At 38.1% G+C, this 14,242-nt stretch overlaps 1 protein-coding gene across 3 annotated transcripts in view; it reads left to right on the forward strand.

The window, feature by feature from the left end:
• Positions 1–14,242, forward strand: part of SLC12A6 (solute carrier family 12 member 6) — an 84,928-nt gene that overhangs the window by 16,777 nt on the left and 53,909 nt on the right. Inside the window, exon 1 of one of the 3 annotated variants that reach the window (XM_070797203.1) lies at positions 1,522–5,666. The exons of the other annotated variants lie outside the window; for them this stretch is intronic. Coding sequence (XP_070653304.1) covers positions 5,543–5,666 — 124 coding nt within the window. The 5' untranslated portion in view covers positions 1,522–5,542. Of the gene's footprint in view, positions 1–1,521; positions 5,667–14,242 lie in introns of those variants that run through there. 3 annotated transcript variants of the gene reach the window in all.

Raw genomic sequence — 14,242 nt, forward strand, 5'->3', positions numbered from 1 at the left:
AAAAGACAAGTTAGCTTCAGTGAAGACACTGAAACAAGTGGAAGTCAACAGGAAATTACTTTCAGTCATGTTTGTGTGTGGTGTGGTGGGCGTTGTGTGTCGATTTTCAATTAGCCTGGCTGCAGGCTCCTCAGAGGTGTAGTGTTTTGAGCTTTCTGTCATTGTGCTGTTTCTCTTCAAGGCCAGTTTGTTGTAGTGTCTTGGTAGGATTCTCATAAATGGTGGTCTATAAAATGTGGCATTTTTTCTAATAAAAAATTCAATTAAAAAAAAAAAAGACATAGTCACAAGCGTTTCAGTGAAAGTAACTAACATGTATAATATTTAGCCTAAAGAATAAAATGCCCATTTTGCCCTAGCTTGGCCCTATATCTTATTGCTTGAAAATACCATAGATTTTTAAAAAAATTTATTGATGTATAGCTGATTTACAGTGTTGCGTTAATTTCTGCTATGTAGCATATTCTTTTCCATTATGGTTCATTACAGAATATTGAATATAGTTCCCTGTGCTACACAGTAGGACCTTGTTGTTTATCCATTCTCTACAGAGTAGTTTGCATCTGCTAATTCCAGACTCCCAATCCATGCCTCCCTCACCCACTCTTCTCCCTGGCAACCACAGATCTGTTCTCCCCTGGATTTTTTTTAAATGTAAAAATGTAAATATTTCAGACCTGCAAGGTGACTCTCATTTCAAACAGTGTTCAGCACTCTAGAATCAAAGTTCAGGAAAAGCATTTATGCAACTCCCTAAATTTTATGTGAAATGAAATTTGACCCATAAGTGATTTGTTCCAAAGTTTTTTAGATTTCAGTGAACTTCATTTAGTTCATTTTATTTTTTTTCCAACAGTTTTTTATGAGAAATTTCACACATACACAAAAGTTGAAAGATTATATTATAAATACGCATAACCATGTCCTCTGGAGGCTACACTTAGCATTTTGCTATATTTGTTTTATCATATGTTCATCCCTTCCAATGATCCATCTATTTTTGAAGCATTTCAAAGTTAAAGTGCAGACATCAGTGTGCTTCACACTTAAACACTTCAGTATGTGTATAATTAATGTGTAATGTATAATTTATAATGTTTTTGAGATTCATTCATGTTGTTGTTGAATGTGTCAGTAATTCATTCCTGGTTATTGTTGGGTAATAGTCTATTGTACGGAGAAGGCAGTGGCACCCCACTCTAGTACTTTTACCTAGAAAATCCCATGGACGGAGGAGCCTGGTGGGCTGCAGTCCATGGGGTCGCTAGGAGTTGGACACGACTGAGCGACTTCACTTTCACTTTTCACTTTCATGCATTGGAGAAGGAAATGGCAACCCACTCCAGTGTTCTTGCCTGGAGAATCCCAGGGACGGGGAAGCCTGGTGGCCTGCCATCTATGGGATCTCACAGAGTAGGACACGACTGAAGCGACTTAGCAGCAGCAGCAGCAGCAGCAGCAGCAGTAGTCTATTGTATGAATATACTATAGGTTGTGTATCCTGTGATGGATACCTACTAGGCTGTTTCCTGTTTGAACAGTTATGAATAAAGCTGCTAGTACATACTTGTTCAAATTTTTTTGTGATTTTAGCTTTTATTTCTCTTTGGTAAATACCTAGAAGAGGAATTGCTGGGTCATAAAGTAGGTGTGTGTTTAAATTTATTTTAAAAGTGCCAGACTTTCTTCCAAAGTGGTCAACATTTCCATTAACATTTGCTCTACATCCCTGCCAATAGTTTTAGTTGTGATTTTAATTTGCATTTCCCTGATGACCACTGATGTTGAGTGTTTTTTTCAATTGGTTATTATTATCCTTGTATATAGCTTCTTTTGTGAATTGTCTGTCTGAATCTTCTGCTCATTTTCTGTTGAGTTGTCTTGTTACTGTTGAGTGGTTTGGGAAGATCCCCTGGAGAAGGGCATGGCAACCCACTCCAATATTCTTGCCTGAAGAATTCCGTGTACAGAAGAGCCTGGTGGGCTACAGTCCATGGGGTCGCAAAGAGTCAGTCATGACTGAGTGACTAACACTTCCACTTTTCTTGGCATTTTTATATATTCAGACCACAAGTCCTTTGTCAGGCATATGTTTTATGAATGTTTTCTCCCAGTCTTTGACTTGCCTATTCATTTGCATAATGGTGTCAGTTTATTGTATTTTTTCAACATTTTGTTATAAAAAATTTCAAACATACAGAAAATTGAAAGACTTACAGTAAACACTCATATGCGTACCACCCAGAATCTATCATTAACATTTTATTATACTTTTCCTGTCACAACTTGTCTATCCATTTATATGCATTTTAAGCTAAATTGTGGATATCAGTTCATTTTCCCCCAATACCTCAGGATACATACTATTAAATAGAATTCATTATCTGTTAGCAGCTTTTTTTTTCTTTCAAGTTAAACTTTTCATACAGTAAAATACACAACTTTTAAGTGAAGATTGACTGAATTTTGACAAATGCATATACGTGTGGAACTCTTAAACTCCATGTCAAGATATAGAATCTTACCAACACTCTGGGAAGTTCTCTCTTGCTCCATCCCATTTAATCCCCACTTCCATTCCTCCAGAGGCAGCCACTGTCCTGTTTTTTATCCACCATATTACTTCTGCCAGCACTTTGCTGTTGGTTGTTTCATATATTACGTATTCTTTTGTTTAAGACTTCTGTAACTTAGCATCAGGTTTCTGAGATTCATCCATATTGTTGTAGGTATCACTGGTTCATTCCTTTTTATAGGTGAGTAGTAATCCCTTGTATGAATGTATCAGAGTTTTTTTACTCATTCTTTCGTGGGCTTCCTGTTTGGGGCTGGGTTTCCAGTTTCGGGCTATTGTTAATAACTGTTATGAACATTCCTATACAAGTCCTTCTGTGGGAATATATTTTCATTCACAGGGTAAATTCAGGGTTGTAAATACTAAGGAGTGCAATTGTTGGATTATAGGGATAAGTACCAGACCCTTTTCCAGAGTGGTGAACCAGCTTGTGCTTCATTAACAATGTATGAAAGTTCCTTCCGTTCCACAGCCCCACCAAATTTGGTGTTATCCATCTTCCCTGTTTTATCTGTCACGCTGGCTATGGAATGGTATATATACCTCATTGTTTTAGTTTGTTGGTCTTTAAATAGCTGTTTCTTATATCCTACCTTCTCTATCTAACCACCGTTCCTATACAGAACTTACACATCTCTTCTTTGCCACTCCCCCCCCCTTTTCTGTATTACTTTAACTTTGCCTTGAAATTTTTTATAATCCCACACTACCTACAGTGCAATCTAGGAGAGAACTGTTTTAAACTTGCTGACCATTATGACTACCAGAGCATTAAATTGGTAAATAATTTACACCTATTGTAGATTGACAGATATTTGTTACCTTCCTACTTGTTTAGTTTGGGGGATTTTTTAGAGGGGAGAGGTGACAGGATAACATTTGTACATAGGGTTATATGTACAAGCTACATATAGATTTATAAACACAAGTAATTGTTTCTTTCCATTGACTATAAAAAATTAGGTACAATTCAACTCTTTTTATAAAATAAATATGAAAAAGTAAGATCCCATTGGAAATATCTAGTGACACTAAAGTATTAATAAATTTGAAACCTAGAATATAATATGGAAATCTTTGACAGTGTGGCAGTTGTTTTAAGTTCCTTTGAGTAAATTAGTTGAGTAGCTACCCAAGTCTTTAATATGGAAAAATCACCAAGGGCACTACCACACCTGACTTACTTCATGTCTCTCAGAGAAAAAAATCTCAGTAGCTACAAAGCCTTCTTTTTTTTTCCTTATAGTAATTCTCAGCCTTGGCTGCCTGTTAGAACCATTTGGGGGGAACTTTTCAAAGTCCTGTTGCCCAAGTTCTACTCCAGAGCAGTTATATCAGAATATCTGGGATGGGACTCAGGCATCAGTAGTTGTAACATCTCTCCAGCTGATTCCAATTTGTAGCCTGAGATTACAAACCAGTGTTATGCAGGAACCCATGAAATAAAATTTAAGTAAGTGTATGTGAATTTCTTTTCTGTGAAACCTCTGCGCTGACTACCATCAAAGGTACTGGAGATCTTTAATTTGGGCTTCACCATTTACAAGCTGTGTGACTTTGGGCAAGTTCTTAGCCTAATGTTTCTGTTTTTGTGATGGATTAAATGAGATCCTAATGAAAAGTTTCTAGTGCAGTGCAGTGTACAAGTAGGTCTTTAACAGCTATCGGCTTTGTTCTCTTTTGGAAGTGGTGTATATTGGAATAAATGAGGATTATAAACCATCATTATTCTCTTTTAAATTTAGTGCAGTCTTGCTTGTTAGGTGTTACTAACAACGAAATCCTCCTATTACATCATTAATATGGAAATTAGCACAGAGCTCAAGGCTCAGAGGTTAAAGCGTCTGCCTGCAATGCGGGAGACCTGGGTTTAATCCCTGGGTCGGGAAGATCCTCTGGAGAAGGAAATGGCAACCCACTCCAGTATTCTTGCCTGGAGAATCCCATGGACGGAGGAGCCTGGTGGGCTACAGTCCACGGGGTCACAAAGAGTCGGACACGACTGAGCGACTTCACTTTCGCTCAAGTTACTGAACTCCTGTGTCAGAGTGCTCAGATAGGGCCTCATACTCTGTTAAAGTCATCAACTGAGAACACAATTATCTGATAAAATATATCAGAAGTATGTTATTTTAAGTGTGTGCTAAAGGAACTATACACCTCTGACGGAGGTCAGAGATTTTCTTGGATTGTTTTTTCTTTAAAACACAATGTTTACACTCTGTACAAAACGAAAAATGCTTAACTCTTCTCGTTAAAAATATTTAGCTCTTTTAAACAAATTTGGACTTTCAGGGAAGTTAATGTCTCTTCTCGGGTGTCCTTGTATACCCTACAACATCTTGAACTATGCTTTATATAAAATACATAGGTATTCATTAAATATTTGTTGAATAAATGTTCTCATCTGAAAGATAAGAAAAAACATTGACCTGCATAACTGTTTTCAATATGCTTTGAAATAAAGCAACAACAGAAACTTACAAATAGTTGATTTTCTAAATTGATGTAGTACCAGTCTTTAATGAATTTTTCCCTAGTCTTTGTCCTGTGAGATGTGAGGGCACAGGTTGAGATCTTGATGTGCAAATAACTTAAAGAAACAAGAGGGTGCATACACAATGGACAGAGTTTCAAGCATTCTTCCCGCTCTCCAGCCCTTGCTTCTCTGGGAAAGCAGCCTAAACCATTCTTGTGATTCTCACAGTTTAATAACAAATAAGCAAGAGGTGGAATGCTTAATCCTTTTAAGTGAATGGTAAACACCACCTTGGAAGGCGTGTTTTCCAGGTTCCCCTCCCTTAGGGCCGTAGGTCACGTGAACTGAAAGTACTTCCCGATTCCCTGCCTGGGTCTCCCGTGGGCAGTGATCAGAGTCAGAAAGGGGCACAGCAAGGAAGTGATAGGCAGCGAACGTAGACTGGAAGGAAGCAAACACAGGGAGAGCACACGTTCCTAACTAGAGCGATGCCACACTTCACAGTGACTAAAGTAGAGGATACGGAGGAGGGGGCAGCAGCTCCCGTCTCCCAGGAGGGGGAACCCAGCTTAGCAGAAATAAAAGCCCCGATTCAGCATTCAGATGAACCAGGTGAGTACTCAGCTGGGGAGCTTTGGAGAACTGGAGGTCTCGTGAAAGAAAATAGTACCTAAAATATTCAAAATGCCTCGTTAAGAATGGAGAAAAAGTATTGTGGTTCAAGTGCTTTTCAGTCAGCTGTTTCACTCCTTTGTATACCTGATAACTTTTTTCACATTCTGGTTTGTTTTTCCCCACAATGAATTCTGTGTTCATTACCTACAGGTGAAACTGAACCGGTATCCGTGTATGAAAAGCGTTTTCAAGCAAAAAGAAAGGCACAGTTAGAGGCAGTTTATGTGGAATTTAGAATTCATCTTTCGCTCAGTTTAAAAAGTACATCAACAGGGAGCATGGTTCAGCAGTTTTGTACAGTGGACTTTGCACTTGTACTTCTCCAGTTCTTCGGTATTTTGCCTCAGTTTTTTACCAGTTAAAGAGTAATTCAGTAGTAAATCATCTAAGCATTCTTGAATGAAAGAACAAAAGTACAGTAGGTCAATTGTGACTAGCATAGCTTCAGGTTTAATAAATTTGATGAATGTGATTATTCCTATTATTTTCTCTAAATGGTAACAATTAATTACACTTGCTGGGGGAATTGTGGCTTTGAATTTTTAACATGCCGTTAAAATCTGAGTTAATATTATGGTATTAAATACAGCCATAGTTTGAAGCCATTTATATTTTAAGTCTGTAACTTTCATAAATTTTCAAAAATTTCTCTAGTCTGTGAATAAAGGCAAAGGGAATAAAAGTCTCTTAAAATTCCATTTGATTCCGTGATTCTAATTTTCTTTTAGCAAGTAACACATCATAATTCATTGCTGTAACTGCTATTGACTCTCTCCTGTCCTACCAAGCATTCATGAATTTTTAAGAATCTCTAACTTAAAGATAAGGCTTATCAAAATAAAGCTCCGTTTGTTTATCTTTTCATTTTAGTGAGAGAATTTACTAGGGGAAGATAAGAAAGAAGGTTTTATGGAAACTCTTTTTCCTCCAGGTTATTTTTTTTTTCCACCAGGGTATTTTTCATTTTGCTAAACAAATAGGGTGATAAGTTGAAATTAAGGTTATTTAAACTCAACAGGGAGTTACTGCGTAGCAAAGAGAACTTACTCAGTATTTTGTAATAGCCTGTAAGGGAAAAGAGTACATATAAAAATATATAAACTGAGTCGTGTTGTATAGCTGAAAATATAACACATTATAAATCAACTATACTTCAATTTAAAAAAAAAGAAAGTAAGGTCAACCTACATTGTACTTAAACCTGATTCTCCGAAACTCTCGGTCAAAGAATTTAGGCTCTCTTTTGGGACAGTGTGTATTTGAAGCTGCGCTTCCTTTGTTGTCTGTGCTTGCTGCCCTTAGATTTTAATCCTTTTTAAGCTTTTGTTTTTGCTGTCTCATAATCCCACAAAATGCAAAGCTGTGCATTCTTCACTCCTGCTCAATTTTATTATATTTGGTTTTACTATTTTATTATATTTACTTATTTTACTCTATTATTTCGTCTTTAGTGGTTCCATAATGTTGGAGGAAATCCACTTTATTCAGATTAGAACAGGGTAGAAATGATTTAATCTATTAGTAACCACCTAGAAAACTGGTGAAACATTTTTATAGCAACCAATATTTGTAATAAATAATATTGCTAGGCTTAATTTATTTTCTTCTGTAGTAATTGCTTTGGACAAGGAAGAAGTGACAGATATAATCTAAATTGAATTTAATAAGGCTTTTTATTTAGGCATTTTCCATGACAGTCCAGGAGGTATCCACTTGAATGAACTGTTGTTTGGTAAGTGAACAACTGATGGAAATACATTTTCTAAATTGTATTTATTTTTATTTTAGGATTAAATTAGAGGGAAAAAAGGAAGGAAACATATGGGGAAAACCTCAAAGTTTTTTTTTCTGCTTATTTGAAAAGCGTTGAGGAAGATAGTGGTTGCAGAGCAGTTGCTTGACATATGATAAGTTATAGCCCCTTGTTCTTCTGAGTTAAAATCCTAAATTGATTGTGATTTTATTGCAAGCACTTCTCATACTAGCCAGTTAGGTAACTAGTCACTTTTTTTATGGAGTTTTTTTTCCTTATTTGTCTGTGAGGAGAGAAAAATAGGATGTACCATCATATAAACTGAAAATATTTGGAAAGCAGATCATTCTTTAAAATGTGTTTTTTAGAACATGAGATGTATTTGAACTAGACAGATAATTTGAGATAGAATAGGTAATTGTAAACATAACCTAATTTTCGAAAAATGTTTATTTTATTTTTGAACTGTGGTGGGTCTCTGTTGCTGCACTTGGGTTCTCCAGCTGTGCTGAGCTGAGGCTACTCTCTGTTGCATTGCACGGGCTTCTCACTGCGGTGGCTTCTCTTGTTGTGAATCACAGGCTGCAGGCGTGCAAGCTCAGTAGTTGTGGCACATGGTGCTAGTTGTTTTGCAACATGGGGGATCCTCACGACCAGAGATTGAACTGGTGTCCCCTGCATTGCAAGGCAAGTTCTTAACCAGTGGACCACCAGGGAACGCTAAACTAATTTTAAAAAGTACACTGTGGTGATCCTTTTGTAATGTATAAAAATATCAAATAACTATTATACAGTATACCTGAAACTAATGTAATATTGTAAGTCTGTTCAGTTCAGTCACTCAGTTGTGTCTGACTCTTTGCGACCCCATGGACTGCAAAATGCCAGGCTTCCCTGTCCTTCACTATCTCCCAGAGTTTGCCCAAGCTCATGTGCATTGAGTCGATGATGCCACCAACCATCTTATCCTCTGTCCCCTTCTTCTCTTGCCCTCAGTCTTTCCCAGAATCAGGGTCTTTTCCAATGAGTCAGTTCTTCACATCAGGTGGCCAAAGTATTGGAGTTTCAGCTTCAGCATCAGTCCTTCCAATGAATATTCAGGATTGATTTCCTTCAGGATTGACTGGTTTGATCTCCTTGCAGTCCAAGGGATTCTCAAGAGTCTTCTCCAACACTACAGTTCAAAAGCATCAATTCTTCAGCACTCAGCTTTCTTTATAGTCCAGCTGTCACATCCATACATGACCACTGGAAAAACCATAGCTTTGACTCTACAGACCTTTGTTGGCAAAGTAATGTCTCTGCTTTCTAATATTCTGTCTAGGTTGGTCATAGCTTTTCTTCCAAGGACCAAGCATCTTTTAATTTCATGGCTGCAGTCACCATCTGCAGTGATTTAGGAGCCCAAGAAAATAAAGTCTGTCACTGTTTACATTGTTTCCCCATCTATTTGCCATTAAGTGGTGGGACCAGATGCCATGATCTTTGTTTTTTGAATGTTGAATTTTGAGCCAGCTTTTTCACTCTCCTCTCTCACTTTGATCAAGAGGCTCTTTAGTTCTTCACTTTCTACCATTAGTGTGGTGTCATCTGCCTATCTGAGGTTATCGATGTTTCTCCTGGCAATTCCAGCTTGTGTTTCATCCAGCCCAGCATTGCACATGACGTGCTCTGCATATAAGTTAAATAAGCAGGGTGACAATATACAGCCTTGACATATTCCTTTCCCAATTTGGAACCAGTCTGTTGTTCCATGTCCAGTTCTAACTGTTGCTTCATGACCTGCATACTGATTTGTCAGGAGGCAGATCAGGTGGTCTGGTATTCCCATCTCTTAAAGAATTTTCCACAGTTTGTTGTGGTCCACACAGACAAAGCCTTTGGCGTAGTCAGTAAAGCAAAGGTAGGTGTTTTTCTGGAACTCTCTTGCTTTTTCTATGATCCAACAAATGTTGGCAATTTGATCTCTGGTTCCTCTGCCTTTTCTAAATCCAGCTTGAATGTCTGGAAGTTCACAGTTCATGTACTGTTGAAGCCTGGCTTGGAGAATTTTGAGCATTATTTTGCTAGTGTGTGAGATGAGTACAATTGTGCGGTAGTTTGAACATTCTTTGGCCTTGCCTTTCTTTGGGATTGGAATGAAAACTGACCTTTTCCAGTCCTGTTGCCATTGAAGAATTTTCCAAATTTGCTGGCATATTGGGTACAGCACTTTCACAGCATCATCTTTTAGAATTTGAAACAGCTCAGCTGGAATTCCATGACTTCCTCTAGCTTTGTTCGTAGTAATGCTTCCTAAGGCCCACTTGACTTCACAGTCCCTAATGTGTGGCTCTAGGTGAATAATCACACCATCGTGGTTATCTGGGTCATGAAGATCTTTTTGGCTCTAGGTGAATAATCACACCATCGTGGTTATCTGGGTCATGAAGATCTTTTTTGTATGGTACTTCTATGTATTCTTGCCACCTCTTCTTAATATCTTCTGCTTTTGTTAGGTCTATACCATTTCTGTCCTTTATTGAGCCCATCTTTGCATGAAATGTTCCCTTGGCATCTCTAATTTTTCTTGAAGAGATCTCTAGTCTTTGCCATTCTGTTTTTTTCCTCTATTTCTTTGCATTGATTGCTGAGGAAGGCTTTCTTATCTCTCCTTGCTCTTCTTTGGAACTCTGCATTCAGATGGATATATCTTTCCTTTCCTCCTTTGCCTTTTGCTTCTCTTTTCTCAGCTATCTGTAAGGCCTCCTCAGACAACTGTCTTGTCCTTTTGCATTTCTTGGGGATGGTTTTGATCACCACCTCCTGTACAGTGTTACAAACTGAACGTACAATTTGTAAGTCAACGGTACTTTAATTAAAAAACAGTAGTACATTCATCTCTGCCATGCCAACTACTAGAATGCCAGTCTAGTAAAACCCTACTTAATTTGGTTTCGAAGGGAAAGGCAGAAACTCAGACTTATCTAACATCTTTCTTGATTCCTTCTCTCTGGTACACCTTAGGTGCCCTCTTTATGTTTTCTCTGAGGCTTGTCCACAGAAATAGCATGTATCACACTCTGAATTGTAATCACCTGTTCACTTGTCTGTCTCCCAAATACCCTGCCTATAAGTTCCTTGAGGGTAAAGATCTTGAATAATATTGTACCTCCACATCCAGGTGAATTGCACACAATAGACAATTCAGTGTACAGACTTGTTTTTTGCCTTTTTTTTTTTTTTAATTCACTTAAGCACATGTTCATGCCAGATGTGCTTTTTTCCTAAGGCTACAAAGGTGAAGGGAGTATAAGTTCTCCACTCTGGACCCAGTTACCTGGCTTTGAATCCCAGTCCTACTAATTATTACTAATTAGGAGTAATGATAATTTCTATTAATTATTGCTTGAGTGACTTTGGGAAAGTGACTTAACTTTTCTTAGTCTTACTTTACTCATTGATAAGGGGAATAACAGTGCTATTTACTTCACAGGGTGGTTGTGAATTAATGGGAAAATGAACATAAAGCACTTAACATGTGTGACACAGCACTCAAAAATAAGAGCTACTGATTACTTACTATATTGTGATTAGTGGTTTAATAAGAGCAAAAATAAACCACTTTGGATAGCAAATTCTGGAGAAGACTATAATATTGCCTGGAGGGGACCCTTGGACAGGTATCTCAGAAGACAGGACATACTGATCCTATTTTAACAATCCTTTTTTTTTCTAAACTTTTTACTTTGTATTGGAGTATAGCTGATTAACAATATTGATAATTTCAGGTGAGCAGCAAAGGGACTCAGTTATACATATATATGTATCCATTTTCCCTGAAACTTCCCTCCCATCCAGGCTGCCACATAACTATTTAGCAGAATTCCCTATAGGAGGTCTGTGTTGGTTATCCATTTTGAATATAGCAGTTGGCACAGTGATTTTGAAGGGAGGTCTTGATGAGATTACAAGCAATAGAAACAGTTAGAAGGAATGAGGAAGATGTAGAGCAAGCAGGTGGGAAACAGACCTGTGCAGTAGCTCGCACGTTGGACGTGTGGGAAAGGGCTGGGGCTGCGTGGTGGAGCGTTGCCCAGCTTCAGCCTGTCCCCGCTCTGGGACGGTGGGTGCTACTGCCTTGTTAAAGGTGGCGAAACTGAGCTTGTTGTCCGTGAGCACCTTGCCTAAAGTTACCTGCTGAGTAGTAACAGAGCCTGTGTTCAAAACTGATAAATTTTACGTGCTTCCCATCTCAACCATGGTGCCAAGTCCTAGCTTTTGAAAAACAAGAGAAAGTTGTTTAATATCTGAAATGTGTTTGGATCACAGAGTTTGATGTAAACATTATGAAATGTGTAATTTTTTTATAGGAACAGTAAAACAATTTTACTATTTATTACACTTACTGAATCAGGTATAAATGTTGCATTTATTCATTTATTGAAGGATAATTGCTTTGCAAGTTAAAGTATTTCCATGAAATATTTGTTTCAGATCTTCTCCCTTGCTCATCAGATTTCTTTCTTTTTTTTTTTTTTTTATTCTGCCACATCGTGAGGCTTGTGGGTTCTTGGTTCCCAGACCAGGGATTAAACCTGGGCCTCCACAGTGAAAGTGCAAATTTAACCACTAGACCCTCATCAGATCTTACAGTGTCTATGGATTGGGAAGATTTCAACGTCTGAAGTTGTGTTCAGTTGATACAGATAGCAGATTGGAAGATTTCTAAGGAGATTTTCAGAAATGAACCCATAACAGGAAAGAAGGAAATCTTTTTTTTTTTTTAAGAAAGGAGAGAGGAAGAAACAAAAGGAAAGAGGGGAAGAAGGCAGAGAGGAAAAGAGGAAGGAAAGGAACTGTAAGATGGATTGGTCCCGGAAGACATAAGTATTAAGGATGTGCGTGCAAGCTAAGTTGCTTCAGTCGTGTCTGATTCTGTGCAACCCTGTGGACTGTAGGCCTCCAGGCTCCTCTGTCCATGAGATTCTCCAGGCAAGAATATTGAAGTGGGTTGCTGCCATTTCCTTCTCCAAGGAAGAAAATCTTATATTGGTATTGGAGAGCATGTTCAAACATTAACTCTTAGTAACCCAAATTGCATGAGTTAAGTGGAGTTTAAATTTTATTAAGAACCCTCAAAATGTTAGATTGTAACCTAAACATTAGTTCTGCTTATGTTCAAAGGTAGGTGATCAAATCAGATCAGATCAGATCAGTCGCTCAGTCGTCTCCGACTCTTTGCGACCCCATGAATTGCAGCACGCCAGGCCTCCCTGTCCATCACCAACTCCCGGAGTTCACTCAGACTCACGTCCATCGAGTCAGTGATGCCATCCAGCCATCTCATCCTCTGTCGTCCCCTTCTCCTCCTGCCCCCAATCCCTCCCAGCATCAGAGTCTTTTCCAATGAGTCAACTCTTCGCATGAGGTGGCCAAAGTACTGGAGTTTCAGCTTTAGCATCATTCCTTCCAAAGAAATCCCAGGGCTGATCTCCTTCAGAATGGACTGGTTAGATCTCCTTGTAGTCCAAGGAACTCTCAAGAGTCTTCTCCAACACCACAGTTCAAAAGCATCAATTCTTCGGTGCTCAGCCTTCTTCACAGTCCAATTCTCACATCCATACATGACCACAGGAAAAACCATAGCCTTGACTCGGCGAACCTTTGTTGGCAAAGTAATGTCTCTGCTTTTGAATATGCTATCTAGGTTGGTCATAACTTTCCTTCCAAGGAGTAAGCGTCTTTTAATTTCATGGCTGCAGTCACCATCTGTAGTGATTTTGGAGCCCAGAAAAATAAAGTCTGACATTGTTTCCACTGTTTCCCCATCTATTTCCCATGAAGTGATGGGACCAGATGCCATGATCTTCGTTTTCTGAATGTTGAGCTTTAAGCCAACTTTTTCACTCTCCACTTTCACTTTCATCAAGAGGCTTTTTAGTTCCTCTTCACTTTCTGCCATAAGGGTGGTATCATCTGCATATCTGAGGTTATTGATATTTCTCCTGGCAATCTTGATTCCAGCTTGTGTTTCTTCCAGCCCAGCGTTTCTCATGATGTACTCTGCATATAAGTTATACGACTGTCTTTTTACTGACTAACATTAAAATAGACAACTAAAGAGCTTCTTTGTACTGATAAAATCTTTTCTGTAGTAAATATTTAAAAGCTTTTTAACTATTCACATGGGATTTTATATCAACCCAACTAACACATTCAGACCTGCATGTTTTAAAAATCTCAGTGTCAAAAGTTTATTTTTAAACTCAGCTTCATGAGGCATGTTTTTCTGCCTCCCTGCCCCCCACCAATATTCATTGTCAGAAAGAGTAACACCTCCCTGAAATACCGTTCTTTTTACCATGTTTTTTTACATACTCTTAAGACCTTAATACAAAAAAACAAATTTGAGACTGACTGCTTTTAGCTCTGTACATCTTAAAACTTTGTTTAAATCATTAACCCTTCTTCGTCATATTCATGTTATACTCAGTGAAAGTGACCAACACTTTGATTCCGCATTTTACTACTGTTATGACCATTTTTTTGTATATTGAGGGTTTTTTGGTTGAAGTATAGTTGATGTACAATATTATATAACCCACTTACCTAATTCCCTGGTCCCTAGGCAATCTGCTTTCTGTCACTACAGTACATTAGTTTGTATTTCCTATAATTTTATACGAATAGAATCATATAGTATGTACTGTCTTTTCTCTGACTGCTTTTATAAAACATAATTTGAGATTCATCCATCTAGTCAATATCCTTTAAAATC

Source organism: Bos indicus, chromosome 10, assembly GCF_029378745.1.
Source record: "Bos indicus isolate NIAB-ARS_2022 breed Sahiwal x Tharparkar chromosome 10, NIAB-ARS_B.indTharparkar_mat_pri_1.0, whole genome shotgun sequence".
In the NCBI taxonomy this organism is placed as follows: Eukaryota; Metazoa; Chordata; class Mammalia; order Artiodactyla; family Bovidae; genus Bos; species Bos indicus.